The sequence below is a fragment of the Pantherophis guttatus genome, chromosome 8, assembly GCF_059756535.1.
Source record: "Pantherophis guttatus breed Tessera chromosome 8, ASM5975653v1, whole genome shotgun sequence".
Classification (NCBI taxonomy): Eukaryota; Metazoa; Chordata; class Lepidosauria; order Squamata; family Colubridae; genus Pantherophis; species Pantherophis guttatus.
This window is the reverse complement of record NC_142070.1, coordinates 6,855,921-6,878,959: the sequence shown is the minus strand read 5'-3', so window position 1 is coordinate 6,878,959 and position 23,039 is coordinate 6,855,921. Positions and strand designations below refer to the sequence as shown.

General features: G+C 47.1%; 1 protein-coding gene across 2 annotated transcripts in view; it reads right to left on the bottom strand.

Moving 5' to 3' along the window:
* ADAMTS3 (ADAM metallopeptidase with thrombospondin type 1 motif 3) overlaps window positions 1–23,039 on the bottom strand; it is a 167,568-nt gene that overhangs the window by 128,681 nt on the left and 15,848 nt on the right. For both annotated transcript variants that reach the window (XM_060687042.2, XM_087875227.1), the window contains exon 3: window positions 20,543–20,952. In XM_060687042.2, coding sequence (XP_060543025.2) covers window positions 20,543–20,952 — 410 coding nt within the window. The remainder of the gene's footprint in view (window positions 1–20,542; window positions 20,953–23,039) is intronic.

Below are 23,039 nucleotides of genomic sequence, written 5' to 3'. Positions count from 1 at the left end.
TTTTCTGCCTAAGGCAGGACTAGAACTCACACTCCCCCAGTTTCTAGCCTGAAGCCTTAACTACTACACCAAAACAACTCTCATGCCTCTTTACACAGGCGTATTTCAACCCCGAGTAAAATCATGCTGAATTGTAACGTCAGCTGGACAACAAGAAGATCCCAGAGTTCATAAACAGGAAGAATGTATGTATTGGTGTGTGAGAATAACCTTGGGAGGCAGAGGAAGGAGTTCCAGCCAAAGGGAATAGTTAGATAAGAGGCAGGTTAGCCCAGATAAGGAATATGGGCATGGCAAAGATCTCAGAAGGGAGCAGGGGTGGGCTGCTATGGGTTCACCCGGGTTCGGGAGAACCCGTAACTAACATTATGGCCGGTTCGGAGAACCTCCAAATCCCACCCCTGGCTGGTCCCGCCTACTCTGCCCCTCCCCTCCCAGGAATCTCCTTATGGCTCATTTTGGATGTGAGGTAAGTGCAGGGCCCATGCGGAGGGGGAAAAACGGGCTCCCGGAAGTTCCGGAAGGTTGGAAACGGGCCTCCGGAGCCCAGGGGAGGCAGTTTTGCCCTCCCAGGAAAGCCTCCAGAGCCTGGTGAAAATGCCCCCCCCTGCCGTGGTGCAGGAGGCTGACTAGGCCACGGCCACCATGGCCACGGCCACCCAGCAACCGGGCAGAGAACCCGTTGCTGAAATCTTTGAAGCCCACCCCTGGAAACGACCCTCCCTAGTTTCTTGGGCTGTAAAGATGATACGGGAGAAATATATGTTCACACTTGCAGGATTGTGGATGATGGATGATCATTTGAATATGAGCCAGCAGTGTGCAGCCGCCACCCAAAAACCTAACACAATCCTGGATGGTATAAACAGAGGCATAGAATCAAGATCATGTGAAGTACTAGTACCACTTTATAAAACCTTAATAAGACCACAGCTGGAATAGTGCAACCAGTTTTGGTCACGATACTACAAAAAAGATGTTGAGACCTTGAAAAAAGTTCAGAGAAGAGTCACTAAGATGGTCTAAGGTGGTCTTCCGGGTGCGCTTCAAGGCTTTGGTTACCACCTTTAGAGCGCTCCATGTCATCAGACCGGGGTATTTACGAGACCGCCTTCTGCTACCAATAGCCTCTCACCGACCAGTACGCTCCCATAGAGAGGGGCTTCTCAGGGTGCCGTCGGCCAAACAGTGTCGACTGGCGGCCCCCAGGGGGAGAGCCTTCTCTGTGGGGGCACCTACCATCTGGAACGAGCTCCCCCCGGAGATACGGAGGATCCCGGATCTGCGCACGTTTCGTCGTGCTCTCAAACCATTTTTATTTCAGCAGGCTGGCCTGGCCTAACTCTCCTCTTTTAAATTTTTAAATCGTTTAATCTGTTTTACAAATTGGGTGTTTTAAATTTGTTTTTGGCCAAAATATTTAATAATTTTAATGGATTTTTAATGTTTGTATTATCTGTATTTTATCTTGGCTGTTCACCGCCCTGAGTCCTCCGGGAGTAGGGCGGTATAGAAATTTGATAGATAGATAGATAGATAGATAGATAGATAGATAGATAGATAGATAGATAGATAGATAGATAGATAGATAGATAGATAGATAGATGATAGATAGATAGATAGATAGATAGATAGATAGATAGATAGATAGATAGATAGATAGATAGATAGATAGATAGATAGATAACCTGGAGGCTAAAACATATGAAGAACAGTTGCAGGATTTGGGTCTGGCTAGTCTAAAGAAAAGAAGAATTAGGGGTAACATAATAGCAATATTCCAGTATTTGAGGGGCTGCCACAAAGAAGAGGGGGGGTCAAATTATTCTCCAAAGCACCAGAGGGCAGGAGAAGAAACAATGGATGGAAACTAATCAAGGAGGGAAGCAACCTGGAATTTAGGAGAAACTTCCTAATAGGGAGGACAATTAACCAGTGGAACAGCTTGCCTCCAGAAATCGTGGGCACTCCATCACTGGAGGTTTTGTCAGAAGAAACTAGACAGCTACTTATCTGAAATAGTATAGGTTCTCATGCTTGAGCAGGGGGCTGCACTAGAAAACCTCCAAGGTCCCTTCAATCTCCTCTTCTCTCTTCTCTTCTCTTCTCTTCTCTTCTCTTCTCTTCTCTTCTCTTCTCTTCTCTTCTCTTCTCTTCTCTTCATTTCTCTTCTCTTCTCCTCTCCTCTCCTCTCCTCTCCTCTCCTCTCCTCTCCTCTCCTCTCCTCTCCTCTCCTCTCCTCTACTCTTCTAAAAAGAGTTGGAAGGTACCTTGGAGGTCTGCTAGTTCAACCCCTTTTCCAGGCAGGAGATCCTACACCAGTGATGGCTAAGCTTTTTGCCGGTGCGTGCCAAAAGCGGGGGGAGCACAGGGGGTTCACGCGTGTGCGTGCCCACACCCATAATTCAATGCCCCCCAGGTATGCGTGAGCGACCCCCCCACGCGACCCACGCTTTTGGCACACGATGGCACAGGGGGCTCGATAGGCCCATTTTTCACCCTCCCCAGGCTCCAGAGTCTGTCTTGGAGCCTGGGGAGGGTGAAAATGGCCTTCCTCCCCCCTCCCCCCGAGGCCCTCCGGAGGCCAGAAATGGCCCATTTCCCGACTTCCAGTGGGCCTGAAAATCGGGTGGTTGGTGCACACATGTGCACTGGTGCTGAGCTAGGGCAACGCTTGCGTGCCCACAGATATGGCTCTGTGTGCCACCTGTGGCACAGTCCTGCACCATTCTGAACAAACAGCTGTCCTTAAAAGCCTCCAGTGATGGAGCATCCACCTTCTCCGTCTCTGGGAATCTCTCCTTAATTTCTAGGTTGGATCTGCCTTTGATAAATTTCCATCCGTTACTTCTTGTTCTGCCCTCGGGTGCTTTGGAGAATAACCTGTGCCCCTCTTTTTTATGATAGCCCCTTAAATATTGGAAGGCTGCTATCATGTCACCCCTAGTCCCTTTTTTCATTAGATTAGACCAGGTGTCAGGAACCTGCGGCTCCGGAGCCGCATGCGGCTCTCTGGGCCCTCTGCTGTGGCTCCCTGTCAGGTGATCCCATCACTGGCTGGCCCCGCCCCTTGCCCTCCCCACCCAGTCACTCCTCGCCTGGTCTGAGAAGGTAAGGGCGACGGCGGGTGATGGAGAAGTGGCCGGGGCAGAGACAGAGAGAAAGAGAGAGAGAGGTGGGGAGAGAGGGAGAGAGGGGAGAGGGAGGAGGGAGGAAGGGAGATGTCAAAAGGGTTTTGTGGTTCCCGGTGTTTTTTAATAACCGGTTCTCTGCCCTAATGACCGGCTGGGTAGGCATGGCTGGGGGGGGGTCATGTGACTGGTGGAAGTGAGTGACTTAAGTGAGTGACTCAAGGTAGCCACGCCCACTCAGGTTTTGTGGCTCCCGGTGTTTTCTTTTCTGTGGGAAACAGATCCAAATGGCTCTTTGAGTGTTTAAGGTTGCAGACCCCTGGATTAGATTTACCCAGTTCCTGCAACGGTTCTTCGTACGTTTTAACCAGGCAGAAAATAGAATGAGATCATAAATCGAATAAAGTCATTAACTAAAGTAGAATCGTTTCATCTGGCTGTGTCTTCTTCTCCTAGGGATGACGATCAAGAACTTGGAAGAACAATTGGTTTGGTTCAGCAGGGAGAAGAAGAAAAAAATCGCACTTAGAGGTCACAGCCTGCATTGATTATTTCACTGAAATAAGAATCCAGCCTGATGAATTTCACAGTAAAAAGGCAGTTGGGAAGAGAGCCAGTTCTCTTCCACTGTGGAGAGGGGAATAAGTGATTGCTTCTCAAGCAAGAGAGAAGGCTTGTATTACTGCTTTTAGCCACGGCTGGTAAAACACAGCACTTGGAAGTCCGCTGTACGTTCTGACCTTATAAGAAAACTACCTTCAAGGCAATAAATCCGAAGGTTGGAACATCAACTCTGGAAAGAGTGCAGAGAAGAGCAACGAAAATAATTAGGGAGCTGGAGGCTAAAACATACGAAGAACAGTTTCAGGAATTGGCTATGTCTAGTCTAATGAAAAGAAGGACCAGCGGTGACATGATAGCACTGTTCTGATATATCCAAGTCTGAGTGGCTGTGGTTTCCGACGTCCCGATATAGTCAGTTGACGCCATCGCTGACTATTGGGGGCATGGAGAGGGCTCGCAACTTGGGCGTCCTCCTGGATTCACGGCTGTCTTTAGAAGAGCACTTGACGGCCGTGACCGGGACGATTTTCCATCAGGTCCACCTGATTCGCCAGTTGCGTCCCTTTCTGGATCGGGACTCCTTAAACACGGTCACTCATGCCCTCGTCACTTCCCGCCTGGACTACTGTAACGCTCTCTACATGGGGCTCCCCTTGAGGAGCACCCGGAGGCTCCAACTGGCGCAGAGTGCGGCCGCGCGGGTGGTTATGGGAGCGACATGGTGTTCCCATGTAACACCTCTCCTGCGCAAGCTGCACTGGCTCCCAGTGGTCTTCCGGGTGCGCTTCAAGGTTTTGGTTACCACCTTTAGAGCGCTCCATAGCTTAAGACCTGGTTATTTACGGGACCGCCTGCTGCCGCAAACGGCCTCCCACCAGCCGGTACGCTCTCACAGAGAGGGACTCCTCCGGGTGCCGTCGGCCAAACAATGTCGGCTGGCGGCCCCCAGGGGGAGAGCCCTCTCTGTGGGGGCACCTACTATCTGGAACGAGCTCCCCCCGGAGATACGGAGGATCCCGGATCTACGCACCTTCCACCGCGCTCTCAAGATCTTTTTATTTCACCAGGCTGGTCTGGCCTAACCTCTCCCATTCTCTTTTTAATGTAAATTTTAATGTAAATTTTAATTTGTTCTTAACCCGGGGTTTTAAATTTGTCTTGGGCTAAATTGATTTAATTCGATTTTACTTCTGCTCTTAAATTTTTGTATTCTATGTATTTTATCTTGTGCCTGTTCACCACCCTGAGTCCTTCGGGAGTAGGGCGGTATATAAATCAAATAAAATGAAAATGAATGAAAAATGAAAAATTTCAGGGGCTCCTACAAAGACGAGGGGAGTCAAGCTATTTTCCAAAGCAACCAAAAGGCAAACCAAGAAACAACGAATGGAAACTAACCCGAGGATAGAAGCAATTTAGAACTAAGGAGAAATTTCCTAACAGTGAGTACACTCAATTAGTGGAGTGGCTTGCCTCCAGAAGTTGTGGGTGCTCCATCACTGGACAACTATTTGTCTGAAATGGTATAGGACTGTGATGGCGAACCTATGGCATGCGTGCCACAGGTGGCACACAGAGCCATATCAGCAGGCACACAAGCGTTGCCCTAGCTCAACTCCAACGTCCATGTGCGTGCTGATTTTCGGGCCTTTCAGGCCCACCGGAAGTCAAGAAACGGGCTGTTTCTGGCCTCCAGAGGACCTCGGGGGGGGATGGAGAAGGCCGTTTTCACCCTCCCCAGGCTCCTAGAAAGCCTCTGGAGCCTGGAGAGGGTGAAAAATGGGCCTACCAGGCCTACCATGCCGTCATGTGCCAAAAATGGGGGTCGTGTGCGAATGTGCAGGGGGCATTGAATTATTTATTTATTCATTTATTTATTTATCAAACTTATATGCCGCCCTCTCTCCGAAAAGGACTCAGGGCGGCTCACAGCAATAAAACACATAAAATTCAATATTAAAATGTTAAAAACCATTAAAACTCCCCTTAAAACCCCTTCAGTCCAATCCGGCCTGGCAAAATAACCATGTTTTGAGGTCACAGCGGAAAGAGCGAAGGTCAGGGGCCATCCATAGCCCCAGGGGGAGTTGATTCCATAAGGTAGGTGTGCCCACAGAGAAAGCCTGTTCCCTAGGAGTCGCCAACCGACACTGCCTGGCCGATGGCACCCCAAGGAGGCCCTCCCTGTGGGGACGCACCAGGTGATGGGGAGCCGTCTCCTGGTGACAGGCCCAGAGTCACCCAGCTGGCTTCCATGCTTAAGATGGGACTAGAACTCACTGTCTCCTGGTGACAGGACCAGAGTCACCCAGCTGGCCTTCATGCCTAAAATGGGACTAGGACTCACTTTCTGCTGGTGATTGGCTCAAAGTCACCCAACCATTTTTCATGCCTAACGTAGTGCTAGAAATCACAGTCTCCTGGTTTCTAGCCCAGCATCTTAAAAGCATCATTATATTCTGGGAGATCAGTTTTTTCTTTGGGTCATATGTGTATAGATTCTGAAGAAGCAGGGCAAAAAGAGTGAGGCTACTTGGATTTTGGGGTTTGAGAAGTGTCCTAGGAATGTCCTGGATAGCCAAGAAAATACATGGAATAGCAAACAAATCAACTGAGAATTCTCGCTCGAGGAACAAATTATTAGGCTCAAATTATTATACTTTGGACATATTACACAAAGTCCCAGCTCCCTTAAGAAGTCTTGGCAAGGCTGAAAGGAAAGAAAATAGAAGATGAACTGCAGCCAAATTGATGGATTCGTAACAACCATGGATGAACCATTGGAAAATCTGAAAGACCGAGTTAGGGACAGATCATCTAAGGGGGGAAAAAAATCTATCTACGTGGTTGCTAAGAATCAATGAGAATTTGATGGCATATAATAAAATAGCAATAGCGCTTAAAGTTATATACCGCTTTACAATGCTTTACAGCCCTCTCTATGCGGTTTACAGAGTCCGCCTCTTGCTCCCAACAATCTGGGTCCTCATTTGACCCACCTCGGAAGGATGGAAGGCTGAGTCAACCTTGAGCCTGGTGAGATTTGAACTGCCAAATTGCAGGCAGCCGGCAGTCAGCCGAAGCAGCCTGCAGTGCTGCACTCTAACCACTGCGCCACGGTGACTCAAAATCAGTCAAAGGAACTTAATTTGGGTTTGCAAATCCTCAATATGTTCTGATAAAATCATCCAGAAATTAACTCTATAATGTTTTTCCACCTCAAAAAAAAAAAAAAGAGAGACTATCGCTATCCCGTATTCTTTTTTCTATTTTTTCCAAGCATAGCTATGCATTCCTTTGCATATTTACATGTCGGCTTCTGAGAGGCAAGGGATAAAAACGTTCGCCCATTATTCATGTGCTTGTCTGTGAAGCCATGATTACATGCACCAAAGAGTGAGCCTTGTTTGTGATGTGGTAATGCATCTTCGGTCGTGTTGGCATCATCAGAGTTAAGAACAGCTTATATAGGGTTTCCAGTGGTGGGTTTTTACCGGTTCTATCCGGTTCGGGCAAAACGGCAGCAGCCAAAGGCTCCATCCACCTGCCAGGACATCATCACGGATGCTCTGCGGATGCACAGAAGGCTCTGTGCATATGCAGATGTGGCACACGTGTGCACTCACATTTGCAAACCAGTAGCAAAGGTAAGTGAATCCGACTACTGTGTGTTTCCCCAAAAATAAGACCCTGTCTTATATTTTTTTGCCACCAAAAATGGCACCAGATCTTATTTTCGGGGAGGAATGTTGTCCACTGACTCACCTCACTTGCGTGTGTCATCCCGGCCTCCTTTTTGCTGTCAGAGGCCTTCGGCTCGCAAGGCTTTCCTGAAGGTTTCTGCAGCCAATAACAGAGCTCCGGATCAGGGGTGGGTTCTAAAATTTTTACTACCGGTTCTGTGGGCGTGGCTTGATGGTCATGTGACAATTATTTAGGATTTAGCAGAGGTACTGGTCTACCAGGCTTTTAACTGCTTGCAGAGCTGTACCGATCTACCCATTTATTTTTTGCAGGCACTGATCTACTCATGTATTTTTGCAGGCTCTGATCTGCTCATGTATTTTTGCAGGCACTGATCTACCCATTTATTTTTTCAGGCACTGATCTACTCATGTATTTTTGCAGGCACTGATCTGCTCATGTATTTTTGCAGGCACTGGTCTACTCATTTGTTTTCTTTTAACACTGATCAGCTGTAGGGCGGCCCTTTGAAGCCCCGTGACAAGAGTTTAAACAGTTTTTTTCCCTCTAGCCATCAGCTGGGACTCAGGAGGCAGCAATAGATTGGGGGTGGGGCCAAATAAAAGGTAAGAATGACGTGGGGGTGGGAGGCGGGGGGCAGAACCGGTTCGGTGACATCATATCGTCACTGCTACCGGCTCGGGAGAACCGGGCTGAACCAGGAGGAACCCACCACTGATCAATCAGGATGCGTATGTGCATGTGTGGGGGGTGGGGGTTCACACATGCAAGCGTGGGGGCAGGGGGCTCAGTGGAGGCGTGCGTGCATTGTATTATGGGTGCGTGCGCACACGTGCACGCTTTTGGCACATGACGACAAAAAGGTTAGCCATCACTGATTTATAGATTGGGAACAATTTATAATTTTACTACGAGATGGGGCGTTATCATTTTGCCATGAACACTGAAAGAATGCAGCCGGGACATATCTGGCTATCGATGTCCTACTTCTTCATGTCTAGAATATTCCTAATTTCATGGGAAGAGATTTTGAAATTAAGCCCCAGAGATTCTTCTTTGAAAGGCAACTGGACTTTGCTTTTTTCCTTGAAGACATTTTGCTTCTCATCCAAGAAGCTTCTTCAGTTCCGACTGAATGGTGGAAGATGGAAGGATATATGTTCCTTGCAGTCATCTGGTCGTTAGCACTCTTTCTGAGAGTTGTTGAGGCCACTTGGAGGTTTATCTGTGCCCTCAGGGTCACCTGAATAGTGCAATTGGAACAGTTGAAAGGGCTGTGTTGTAGACAGGAGTTACGTGGTGTCTTATCTCTCCCCCTCTGTTGAGAGAGGGCTGCTCAGTGTTAACATAAATGGCCTCTTTGACCCCTCCAGAGGGACTCTGTCCTCAATGTGGACTTGGTGCGAGTCCACTTACAAGGAGCATTGCTTCGTTTCAGAGACTGTTTCTCGCTTTACATGCCCAAGGTAGCTCTGGAACTAATGCAAATCCAGCAAATCAGCAACTTCATTTCATTTTACTGAAGCGTGGAGAAATACTACTTTGCCCAAAGCATAATTCAAGTCAATCATCTGTTGGAAATTTGCAACTCTTAAACACAAAGCCTCTTTTGAATCACACCCAACTTCAGAGGACTTCAAGGGTATGCAGCTTGGAACTACCATCTGGTGTCAGGATTTGGGTGGCCCATCACTGCTTAACATATAGAAAGACCGAGATTTCATTCACGGCATCTCTACGTAGAACTGGAAAATGTCACATGTGGGGAGCCATAGCAAATCCGTGTTAATCCGTCCCATTGATTTATCACAGTATAAAATACGTTCCTGCTATAAATGAGCGATGCCACAAACTCCATACCCCAAGGGTGCTCACTGTGGTAGAATCTCTAGCAGGATCTGGGGTGACAAGGAAGGAAACAGGACCATTGTGATAAGGGACAACTCCTCACTCCAGGGGAGAGAGGAAGGATGAGAAAGAGGCTGTGTCTTGATTATGGGGTATATACCCTGTTTCCCTGAAAATAAGACCTGCCCCAAAAATAAGCCTTAGCGTGTTTTACATGTGTACCTAATATAAGCCATACTTCCAAAATAAGTCCTAGTTAAGAACCTGCGCCGTTGGCTGCCAACCCATTCCATCTGGTTGATTGTGGTGCCACAGCGATGAGGCAATGTGGCTGCACCAGCTTACCTCAGGGCCCCCACAGTAAGGCCATCCACGCCCCAACATGTGCAGCTCACAGACATGTGCAGCAGGAGGCCACGTGGCCGCTGGCCCATTTCTGCTTGCTCGCAGCCGCAATGGAGCTGTTCTGTCCCCCTTCCCCACACAGGCAAACACACAACCAGGCACGCCTGCCAAGATTTTATTAAGCAATCAGACTAGAAACCCTTGCAGATAAGAATTTTGGCAGTAAACTGCGAAATGCCTGCCAAGTCAGTTTTCACTCACAGTCAGCAAGAGAGAGTTTCTCCTCAGTCTGGTTCAGTAGCAAAAAGTAATCCACGAAGCCAGAATTGGCCAAGGTCCAATCCAAATATGCACAAGTCAGATTTCAGATAACGTGATGTGACTCTCAGGTTTTTAACTTTGACCGTCACAAAGCCTGAAGAGCCATCACACCCACTTTTATTCCTTGTGGGGTGTGGCTCAGTGACTCAGCTCAATCTCTGGCCCTCCCACGCCTCTTTCATTGCTGCGCACGCTTCTCCCTCCGACGCTGCCTGGGATCAAGCCAGGATTCATCATCCTCGCTTCCTATCTGTTGTTGTTCTGATATGCTTTCCTCCTGGCATATCCCAGGCTGTTCCTCTTGGCCTTCGGATGGAACCTGAGGCATTGCCAGAGAGGAGGGAGGCCTTATCAGTTCCTCCCCATCACCTTCTGAGTCCTCTTCCTCTGTTAGGACAGGCTCGGGAGTCGGAGTCACAACAGGAGCAGGAGGCCAAGTAGTGTGCTGGTGCCACAATCATGAGGTGAGGCAGGTGTCGGGGTGCAAATGGCCTGGATGCGGGGCCCTGAGGTAGGCCAATGTGGAACGCGTGGGGCAGCTCCACCCCTCCGCCTAATGGTGGCGGCACTGTTGCCCCTCGCAGCCTCCTGCCCCACCATAAACAAGCAGAAGAAGTGGGCCTCCCGTACATGGAAAAACTTATTTTCAGGGGGTGTCTTATTCCCCTGAAAATAAGCCCTAGTGCTTATTTTGGGGCCCAAAAGAAAATAAGACCCAGTGTTATTTTTGAGGAATAGCAAGTAATAGCAATAGCAATAGTACTTAGAGTTATATACCTCTTCACAGTGCTTTACAGCCCTTTCTAAAATGGGTCGGTAAAATGAGGACCCAGATTGTTGAGGGAAATATGCTGACTCTGTAAACGGCTGAGGGAGGGCTGTGGAGCATGGGTCACCAACCTTTTGGACCTCAGGGACCACTAAATTCATAAGTTTAAACCCCACGGACCCCTAATATGAATTAGTGATAGGATGGGGTCCTTCAGGCACTTAGTTTGGCCGCCTATTAGCAGAGAGTTCCCGGGGTCAACCCTAGTTTTGCTATCCATTACAGTTACGAATCTCAAATGCAGCCAAGAATGAACGTTTGTCTTGTAGCCAGCCCGGACGCTAGATCGCGCCCCCCCACTTGCAAACTCTGTCTCTCGAGGAGCCCAGTTGAAGTTTTGTGCGCCGCTCACTGAAGCACCTCAGGGAGGGAGGGAGGTGCTGGAGCTAGTAAACAGGCAGCCAAGCTAAGTGCCTGAAGGACCCCATCCCTTCAGCAAATGGAATTAATTGCTTTGGCGGGCCGTATCCAGCCCGGGGGCCGTAGTTTGAGGATCCCTGATTTAATGCAATATATTAAAAAAGTGCAAAAATGCAAAGATTTTTCTGCGGGCCACCAAAATTTTCTCACGGACCACCAGTTGGTGAGCGTTGCTGTAGAGCACTGAGAAGCGGTATATACATCTATTGCTATGTCTTTGGACCTTACTAAATAGCTGCCCTGAAAAAGGAGGGGAAAACCTCTGTGTTTTATCAGTCGAAGGGCTACGCTTCAAGGAGAGCAGCTCTTGTTGACCTGCCAAGACAAATACACAAAGACCAGGCAGAAGGGAGGTGGAGAAAATTGGTGGGGTTGCAAGGTAAGAGGTGTAGAGGCAGCCCTCTCTGGAGACAGCCCTCCGGCCTTGAACTTCTCAAAAGAGTGGACATAAAACAGGCTTTTATAAACCTCCTGCTCTCCTAAATCTAAAAACACACGCCCTCGGGGGCCAGCGAGACACAGCTACCTTTCTCCCCGCTCTGTTGGTTTAAGGTGTGATCGGTTCAACGGTTGTGCAGAAACCTGCGTCACAACATACCTGCCGCTGGCTTTTTTTTTTTTTTTAAAGCCCCCGAGTTGAAAAAACGTTCAGAGTCACCCTGAACACTGCCCGATTTACAGAGAGGAAAAGGGGAAGCTAAAAGAAACTGCTTTTCCCTCCGACGGCCCTCATCAAAACATACCTGCAGTAAGTCGGGGATGTTTTTTCTGATTCCGTAGTAGCTGAAAGGGATGGAGCTTTGGGTGGCTTTAAAGGTGAGGAGCGGGAGGTGATGGCCACCCATGACACCTGTGCTTTTTTTTGGATGTGGGGTGACTGAGTTGCAGAGAAAACACTCCGTTTTGCTCAGCTGGTGTCTTAAAAATGCTTGTTTCGGACAACTCTCCAGTTTTTTTTTTTTAATTTAATTTATATGCCGCCCTTCTCCGGAGATTCAGGGCGGCTTACAATGCGCTAAGCAATAGCCTTCATACTTTTTGTATATTTATACAAAATCAGCTTATTGCCCCCACAAACTGGGTCCTCAATTTACCTACCTTAGAAAGGATGGAAGGCTGAGTCAACCTTGAGCCTGGAGAGATTCGAACCTGCAGTAATTGCAGGCAGCTGGTCTTAATAACAGGGTGCTTTAGACCACTGTACTACCAAGGCTCTTTTTGGTAATGGTACGGCACAGGGGTGGGTTCTACTTACCTTTACTACCGGTTCGCAACGGGTGCACACGTGCGTGCTCGCTTGGCTCACACTCACGCGCTTCTGTGCATGTGCAGATCGTCAATTATGACGTCCAGGTGGGTAGGCGGAGCCTCCCGCCGCTTTTACTTTTTCACCCTCCCCAAGCCTCCCGCGTGCCCTGCAATTATCTGCATCCAAAACAGGTCGCGTGGGGACTCCTGGGAGGGGAAGGGCAGGGTAGGTGGGGCCATCCAGGAGTGGGATTTGGGGGTTCTCAGAACTGCACAGAATCTTAGCTAGAGGTTTTCCCGAACCCCTACGAACCCCCAGCAGCCCACCCCTGCTCGAAGGACCCTTCCAACTCTGTTATTCTAACTACTTGTAAGGCAAAAACAGAGGATGGGGCTTATTCAGTAACCAAATAAGAAAAATCTTGCAAGAATCCAGGCAACATCTGTCTCTCCAGATGATAGATTTAGGAAAAGTTCCTATTCCTCGCATCTGATCTGCATTTGTTTGATTAGCACAATAGTTTGTGCCATCTCCCTCCCAACGACTGGAAGAACTATGCAAATATCTTAATTTTGGAGGAGATGATTAGCTGAACATATGTAGAACAGCAGTTGGAGTCACTCCAGAATGCTCCATGATATCCATTTACACACCCTGGAGTGGGACCCCCCAAAGAGATTCCATTTAACAACACTGCAACCACGTTCGGCAAGTCTACCGCGATGTACTTTTCAATAGGAAAAAAGAATTAAGAGTATTAATAACTATCGGGGATAAGAAAAATGGTTTCCAATGGTTCAATGAAATAGATTTTTTTTAAAAAAAGTAATCCTGTCAGAGAATTGCGCAGCCGGTGTCCAAATAAGGTCAGAGATGTTGAAACAAACTTGTAGTTTTATATAAATAAATATATTTTACAATTATACACATAGCAAACTAGAGAGTCGGGCAATAGGAGCATTGTGAGGTAAATGGGCACACAGAAGAAAAAAGGCGGGAAAAAAGCCAGCTCTCTGGTATCAATCAATCGTGGGATTGTGCAGTCCAAAGCACACAGTTGTGGTTGATTGGTGCCAGAGTGCTGGTTCCTCCGTGAGGCAATCTGCGACGTGATTGGTTGCAATGGGTGTGGAGGGGGAGTTTCCCTTTTCTCCCGCCTTTTTCTTCTGTGTGTCCTGTGTTCTCTGTGATTTACCTCATGTGTCTATGACAATTTGTTGTGGTCAACCCGCCATGGCCATCTCACCATGCCCAACTTGCCACAGTCAACATACCACAGCCACCTCACTATGGCAACTTGCCACGGCCAACTCACCACGGTCAACTTACCACAGCCACTTCACCTTGGCCAACTTGCCACAGCCAACTCACCACAGTCAACTTACCACGACCACCTCACCATGGCCAACTTGCCACGGCTAACTTGCCACAGTCAACTTACCACGACCACCTCACCATGGCCAACTTGCCACAGATAACTTGCCACAGTCAACTTACCACAGCCACCTCATCGTAGCCAACTTGCCGTGGCCAACTCACTATAGTCAACTTACCACGACCACGTCACCATGGCCAACTTGCCACAGTCAATTTACCACGACCACCTCACCATGACCAACTTGCCACAGCTAACTTGCCACAGTCAACTTACCACAGCCACCTCACCGTAGCCAACTTGCCATGGCCAACTTGCCGTGGCCAACTCACCATAGTCAACTTACCACGACCACGTCACCATGGCCAACCTGCCACAGCCAACTTGCCACAGTCAATTTACCATGGCCACCTCACCAAAGCCAACTTGCCACAGCTAACTTGCCATGGCCACCTCTCCGCAGCCAACTCACCATGGAACAACTCACTGCGGGACAAGAGTTACACTAATATTAAAGAAAGGGTGGAATAGTATCATTAAAGAAAGGATGCCAAAGGAGGGACAGAATAAAATGCGAATGTCAAAAATTAAAATAATTGTTGATTTATTTTAACTCATTAAATACATATAATAAAGAGTTTGGAAAATATTTTTCGAATTATATGAGCATCTCTTTCAAATTTAGGTTCACATTTATCTTCTCGTCAAAAGCAAAGTTTCTGCTGTTTAAAACTACCTAAATAAATGTTTCCTTGTTGGAAATAGTCTTAAATCTGAGCGTAGCTTAACATGTCATTGTCGGAAAGAGCCGTTTAGACCATAAGGTCTGTTAATATGTTATGTATTGTTCTCCCATCATTACCCCGGTACATAGATTCTTTCTCATACATGCATTCAATTTCTGAATTTTATCAAGGGACTTATTGAATTTTTCATTCATCCTTTCTTGGAAACAAGGGAAGGAAGATGAATGAAACCACCTGAAAAACATCTAAATTCCCATTGCCAAAAAAGGAAAATTTCCCCAGATCGTACTCCATCATAATAAATCCAGATTATATGGCAGCAAGGGAAATAAATGAATTATTGTGTGTGTGTGATTTTTATTAAAGCAGCCTTATTACACCCATGAGAAAAAGTACAAAACCCCCCCCCAAACCCACCTGCCAGTTCCATTCTGCAGTTTAGTTAATTACAGGGTGGGGGCAGGGGTGACATGCTCCCGGTTCGGACCGGATCACCCGATCCGGTAGCAATGGCGGCGGGTGATTCGGCTTTTTTTTTTACTTTTAAAGGCATTTTTTCTACAACCTTTTCGGCTGAAAAAATGCTTTTAAAAATAAAAAAAAGTCCCTGATGATCGCGCAGCTCAGTTGGGATCATCAGAGGCTTTTAAAAGCATTTTTTTTCTGCAACATCTTCGGCCGAAGAGGTTGTAGGAAAAAAAATGCCTTTAAAAGCCTCTGGTGATCCCAGCTGAGTTGCTTGATCATCAGAGGCTTTTAAAAGCATTTTTTTTTCTGCAACCTCTTAAGGTTGTAGAAAAGATGCTTTTAAAAGTAAAAAAGAAAAAGAAAAGTTGGCCACGCCCATCCAGTCACATTAAACCCCCCCAAACCCACGTCCACAGAACCGGTAGTAACAAATTTTACATTTCACCACTGGGTGGGTGGGATGTACTGAAAGAAGAAGAGATAAACATGCTAGCTATAGAAAGCAGGAAGAAGGAGAATTTTTTTCATTTGAGAGAAAGTGATTGGCCCAAAGTCACCCAGCCAGCTTTTATGTCAAGGCGGAACTAGAACTCACTGTCACTTGGCGATTGGCCCAAAGTCACTCAGCCAGCTTTCATGTCTAAGGCAGGACTAGAACTCACTGTCTCCTGGTGATTGGCCCAAAGTTACCCAGCCAGCTTTCATGTCTAAAGCGGAACTAGTACTCACCGTCTCCTGGCGATTGGCCCAAAGTCACCCAGCCAGCTTTCATGTCTAAGGCAGAACTAGAACTCACCGTCTCCTGGTGATTGGCCCAAAGTCACTCAGCCAGCTTTCATGTCTAAGGCAGAACTAGAACTCACCGTCTCCTGGCGATTGGCCCAAAGTCACCCAGCCAGCTTTCATGTCTAAAGCGGAACTAGAACTCACCGTCTCCTGGCGATTGGCCCAAAGTCACCAGGCAGCTTTCATGTCTAAGGCGGAACTAGAACTCACTGTCTCCTGGTGATTGACCCAAAGTCACCCAGCCAACTTTTATAACAGGGTATGTTATGGGTATATATTTGATTTTTATCCCATCTTATTTATGTTGTAACTCAAGGCAGCGAACATGCCTAATACTCCTTCCTCCTCCTCTTTTCCCCACAACAACAATTCTGTGAGGTGAGTTGTGGGAGAGAGAAGGTTCAAAGTTACCCAGTCAGCTTTCATGCCCATGATGGAACTAGAACTCACCGTCTCCTGGTGATTGGCCCAAAGTCACCCAGGCAGCTTTAATGACAGGGTATGTTATGCATATGTTATGGTATAACCTACCCAGTCAGTTTTCATGCCCATAGTTTTCTGGATCTCTGACACATGGTGGAACTAGAACTCACTGTCACCTGGGTTTCTAGGCCAGCACTTTAACCACTGCACCAAACTGGCTATTTTACAATTACTTATTTCATTTCATTCCATTTCTATTGCTGTTCCCATTCCATAACTAGGAAGTTGGTGCACATTGGCGGATGCATCACATCTGGCGCGGAAGAGGCTGAATATCAGCTCATATTCTGTGTTCAGGAGTCTGTTTTCATTGGTCTTGCCAGGTTGATTCCATGGAATCCAAGAGGTCTCTTCTTCCCAGCAGAGGTTGCAACATCTGGGAAAGGCTGCAAAAAGAGGCCAGTTCAAGGCCGTTTCTTAAAAAAAATACACTTTCTGCATTCGAGAGTGCTTTCTCAGAAAAAAAAAATGAGGTGGATTTGGCACACGTTATTCAGGATCTTTTCCAACGAGAACGGCGGGAAAGGAAAGGAAGGAAGAAAAATGTAGCAAAACGAAGGGGCAATTCTCCCCAAGAGCCAAAAGGAACGGCCTCTATCCAGAACAGATCCATAATGATTCCAAAGAGACCGGATTCTCACATGGATCTATCACTTTGCCACAGGTCCCGCGGTGTTAGCTCCAGCCATCTCCGTCTGTTCACACGTCTGCCGAGCAAAGCGGTTTGCATGCAAAAGTTCAATTTCGATGGAATTTGGCTTCCAGACCATTTTGGAAAGAGCTGACCTTCCAGTCCTGCCTTACTTTCAAAACCTCCAACTTGTATCATAGCTTCCATGGAGGCTGTCCAGATATGTTGGCAAGGACTAGAACTCCCAGGAGTCTAGTTTGCATTTAGGCTGGGAAAATTGGGGATTACAGAGTCTCATCACATCGGGAGGGTACCATGTTTTTTTTAAAAAATAATTTTAATGTAAATGTTCTCCAGTAAAAATACCTGGCTAACGATAAGGTAAAGGTTCCCCTCGCACATATGTGCTAGTCGTTCCCGACTCTAGGGGGCGGTGCTCATCTCTGTTTCAAAGCCGAAGGAGCCAGCACTGTCCGAAGACGTCTCTGTGGTCATGTGGCCGGCATGACTCAATGCCAAAGGCGCACGGAACACTGTTACCTTCCCACCAAAGGTGGTCCCTATTTTTCTACTTGCATTTTTTACCTGCTTTCGAACTGCTAGGTTGGCAGAAGCTGGGACAAGTCACGGGAGCTCACCCCGTTACGCGGCACCAGGGATTCGAACCGCCGAACTGCTGACCTTTCGATCGACAAACTCGGTGTCTTAGCCACTTGAGCCACCGTGTTACAATAGGGTGAAGTTTATAACTCTTTCTGTTCCTGTCCTATCACCAGATGGTAAAATTGGTGTTGCCAATAGAGGAGAATTATTTGTAGCTCAGGGATGAATTTGTGGAGTCCTTGGTGTTCTCTGAGCTTAGTTGTTTCCTTGGAGATGTTTCACTACCAAACTAGGTAACATAAGCAGTGCATTAGTCGGAAATGAAACATCTGCAAAAAAAAAAAAAACACTAAACACCCACCACCACCAATCTCAGACAGCACCAAGGATCCCACAGATCCAGCTTACTTTGGTCTGTCTATAAACTCACCAGATCCAATCCTGGCCAATTGATGGCTCAAAAAATATTTACAGCCGAAACCGAGGCTTCAGATCTCAATGTACTCTAACACTCAGATGCCTTCACCATGATCTGCTGGCTCCCATTTTGTGTTTCTAACAGCAAAGAAATAGACAACGGACCATCCTTATCTTTACCATCCAAATTCGACCATCCCCAACAAGAGTTGGAGACAACAGGTTTCCAAAACCCAGTTAATGATGGGAGAGGCGTAAACATCCATCCCTTGCTTGAGAGGACCTAGAAAAGGGGTCTGTAACCTTAAAACACTCAAAGAGCCATTTGGATCCGTTTCCCACAGAAAAGAAAACACCGGGAGCCACAAAACCTGGGTGGGCGCGGCCAACTCAACGTCACTCCCACCCAGCCATGCCTACCGGAGTTTTGTGGCTCCTGGTGTTTTCTGTGGGAAACGGATCTCTCTCCCTCTCTCTCTCTCTCTCTCTCTTTTTCTCCCCCCTCACTCATTTTTCACTTTTTCCTCTCCCCCTCCCTCCCTCCCTCTCTCCCTAACTTTCTTTTCTTCCTTTCTTTCTCTCCCCTTCTCTCTCTCGTTTCCCTCTTTTCCCTCTCATTCTCTCCCTCCAGCTCTCTCGTTTCTGTGTCCCTCTCCCTCTCTCTCCCCCTTCTCTCTCTCTCTCTCTCTCTCTTTCTCCCACCTCACTCATTTTTCACTTTTTCCTCTCCCCCTCCCTCCCTCCCTCCCTCCCTCCCTTTCTTTTCTTCCTTTCTTTCTCTCCCCTTCTCTCTCTCATTTCCCTCTTTTCCCTCTCATTCTCTCCCTCCAGCTCTCTCGTTTCTGTGTCCCTCTCCCTCTCCCCCTTCTCTCTCTCTCTCTCATTTGTTTCTCTCGTTTTCCTTGCTCTCTCGGAGCATCGAGCAAATTTGTGCTCTCGCAGCGCCTTGCGCAGCACACTTAAATTTAGCGTGCTTCACAATGGGGGAGACGGTGTCCCCTCCTCCTCCTGGAGCCCTTTACAACGTGGAGCATCGACCGCAGCCAGGCCGAGCCAGTGTCTCGGGGCGGAGAGAAAGTCGTGCATCTCCCAGAGCGACTGAGGTCCACGTAGCACCAAGAAGTACCACCACGCTGGAAGAAGCGCCCGCGGGATGAGAGGCAAGCACGGGGGTGCTTCCCTCCCATTCTGGAATATGGAGCGAGTCTCCATCCCCGCCGTTGCCCTTACATTCTCAGGCCATGCGAGGAGTGACTGGGAGGGAAGAGCGAGAGGTGGGGCCAGCCAGCTGGCAGGGAGCCACAGCAAGGGGACGAAAGAGCCGTATATGGCTCAGGAGCCGCAAATTGCCGACACCTGAGCTACCCAGAACCATGGGCTTGGTGGTTCTGCTTCATCATTAAACCATCTTTCCAATCAGCCTCCATGTTTCCAGTGTCTTTCTCCCGTCTTGGAACTAAACCCAGATGGACATTTCTTCCCACACAATGTTTGGCCAAAATGATTGTAAATCATCCAAGTAGGATCAGTACTTTTTCATCAATGCAGGTAAGTCCTCGACTTACGGATCACAACGGAGCCCAAAATTTCCCATTGCTAGGGGAAACGGCTGTTAAATAAGTTTTGCCTCATTTTATGACCTTCCTTGCCGTAGCTGCTGAGTGAATTGCCGCAGCTGTTGTTAAGCGAATAACCTGGTTGTAAAGTGAATCCGGCTTCCCCACTGACTTTGTTTGTCTGAAGGTCGCAAAAGGGGATCACAAGACCCTGGGACACTGCAACGGTCATAAATATGAGTCAGTTGCCAAGCGTTGGAATTTTTACTACCGGTTCTGTGGGCGTGGCTTGATGGTCATGTGATTTAGCAGAGGTACTGGTCTACCAGGCTTTTAACTGCTTGCAGAGCTGTACCGGTCTACCCATCTATTGTTGCAGGCACTGGTCTACTCAGTGTTTTTGGAGGCACCGGTCTACCACCACACTGCCTTTTAACACTGATCCGCTGTAGGGCGGCCTTTTGAAGCCCTGCGACAAGAGTTTAAACAGTTTTTTTTCTTCTAGCTGATCAGCTGGGACTCGGGAGGTAGTGAATAGATTGGGGGGCGGGGCCAAATAAAAGGTAAGAATAATGTGGGGGCGGGGGCGGGGGCGGGAGGGCCCAGCTCCCAAAAAAAGAGAACCAGTTCGGTGATGTCATATCGTCACCGCTACTGGCTCGGCCGAACCGGGCCGAACCGGGAGGAACCCATCACTGACCTGTATGCATAAAAACGACAAGCGTATTGATCTAGATCCAGCGTATGAATACGTAAGAAACCAGACCAATCAACAAGAGAACCAATCCGCTGCTCAGAATTTAAATACAGCTCCAAACAAACAACCAATCACAAGAACCAACTGACCACACTGACACCCAAGGCATTTATAAGCTAAGGAGAATTGGAAAAAAGACAATCCTACTGATGATGTTAGGTAGTGTGGTAACAAAACGTTCAGAAACTTAAATTGAAACAAGCTTGGATGGCAAACCACTGCCAAGATCTAAAACCCGAGCTACGAGTATTTTTTTTATTATTATTATTTCGAGAATGACAGCGTCTGCTTTAAAATATGTATCTTACCAGGCCATCACAGTTGCTCAGGGCGACGGAAGCTCCTGCGACATCCACCAGATCTCCGACGTAAGCACAGTTCGTCCACAGGGATTCCTTTTTCCATAGTCTCTCCGTGACCCCCTCGCCTTGATCCTGGTGGACCTCTTCCGTTTCATTGTAGATCGATGGAGAATCTTCATACCACTCCACCACTGCACCAGAAGCTATTAGACGGGTGTTAGGCCTCAGTCGGAGGTGAAATTCTCTCCCAAAAGCGGAGACATTGAAGTAGAGTTCCTTGGGTTGACTTGGTGAAACATCCCTTGCTAATCTTCTTGAGTGTCTTTCAGAAACGAAGTTGGAAATGTAGCTTCCATCTGCGCTGCTGCGGACTGGGATGGTTAAGGCATATGGTTTTAGGCTCTGCTTCGTTGTTTCTGTTTTAAAAAGAGAGAGAATTTATTTACACATTGATTCTTTGATTCCTTCCTTCCTTGATTCCTTCCTTCCTTCCTTTCTTTCTTCCCTCCCTCCTTCCTTCCTTCCTGATTTCTTTTCAAAATTTGATTTTGTTTATCTCTGATGAGATTGCTCTGTCTCTGTTCTCTTCTACAGAATTGAAGTTCAAATCCTTCCTTCCTTCCTTTGATTTCATTTCAAAATTTGACTTTGTTTATCTCTGATGAGATTGCTCTGTCTCTATTCTCTTCTACAGAATTAAAATTCAATGTTTCCTTCCTTCCTTCCTTCCTTCCTTCCTTCCTTCCTTCCTTCCTTCCTTCCTCCCTCCCTCCCTTCCTTCCTTATTTCTTTTCGAAATTTGATTTTGTTTATCTCTGCTGAGATTGCTGTCTCTGTTCTCTTCTACAGAATTGAAGTTCAAATCCATCCATCCATCTTTCTTTCTTTCTTTCTTTCTTTCTTTCTTTCTTTCTTTCTTTCTTTCTTTCTTTCTTCTTTCCTTCCTTCCTTCCTTCCTTCCTTCCTCCCTCCCTCCCTCCCTCCCTCCCTCCCTCCCTCCCTCCCTTCCTTCCTTCCTTCCTCCCTCCCTCCCTCCCTCCCTCCCTTTCTTCCTTCCTTCCTTCCTTCCTTGACCAATAACCACAAAATCTTCTTGGAACAAAATTTTGTGCAACTGACAGTCTTGGTTTTGGCCCTGTTAAGATGGCTAGGCCTTATTTCCTTCTCCCTGAGTAGCATTACTAAAGAACTACCTGAAATGGAATCCTATCGATACATCGATATTTTACAATGTGAGGGAACATTGGTATAACTGGATAGAACGGAGATAGATTGAAGATAGATAGTTATTAAGTACAAGTAATAGATAAAATAAGAATGTAAATACGCACAATTTAATTTTTGTAAATAATGCACGAATTATTGTCACAAGAAAAACACCACAATTAACTGTTGTTGAGTGATATAATTTCTTAATGTTTTTAATGTAATAAAAGTTTAATAAAGTGTTTATAAAAAGAAAAAAGAAATGGAATCCTTTCACCATACATGGTGCCTTCTGCAGAAACTGTACTCTTTGGATGCTTCATCTTAGCTAAAATCAGGTTTTTTTTTCCAGGTCTAGGACACACAGTCCTCTCACCAAACTAGCTCTCAAAGACATCTAAAGTCTTGTATTGCTTTCCGAGATGGTCTACAGAAGACCATGATGGCTTGTCTTAAACACCCAAACAAACAAGCCAGAACTTAAATTTCCACAGGAAGATTTATTTATTTTTTCCCCATAGGACAAAGAGTTAGTTGCTAAGCCGTCAAAAGAAAGCATAGATTTAAAAAGATTTGAACACACCGCACCAGTAATTCCCTTCTATGGTCACTTCATTAAAACACAGCGGATGAAAGACAGGATGGAGCAATAATTCAGAAGAGAAGTGGTAGAAGAATGCGAATGGGAGTACATATCCAAGGCTTTCTTCCAGGTATCTCAGATTAATCCTGGCTCGTTCATCTCACCAGCAAAAAATGTTCCAATCACATGTGTGGTCACATAAGGAATAACCACAGGTTAAGGAAATACAGGGTGTACACCAAGGGTGAAATCTACTTACCTCCCCTACCAGTTCGGAAGTGCATGTGTCATATGCGATTTTGGACCCTCTAACCACGCACAAAGCCATCTGCGCATGTGCAGAGGGTCCAAAACAGGTGACTTCCTGGTTAAAACCAGGAAGTAATGATGTCCGGGTGGGTGGAGCCTCGCTCTGCCGCCGCTACCAGTTCACCGAACCATATGCTGCCACCGCTACCAGTTCGTGCGAACTGGTGCGAACCAGTAGCATTTCACCCCTGGTGCACATTTAGGCTTGGCTTGGCTTAACACAAGGGTCCTTAGCTACATTTAGAGCTTAAGAGTCAGGAGAGGGAGTGCCCAGGGATGAAAACCATGATGCAGTGTTGCCAGCCCATTCAGAACAGAATAACAGAATAAGAGAGTTGGGAGGGACCTTGGAGGTCTTCTAGTCCAACCCCCTGCTTAAAGAAGAGACCTTATACCCGTGATGGT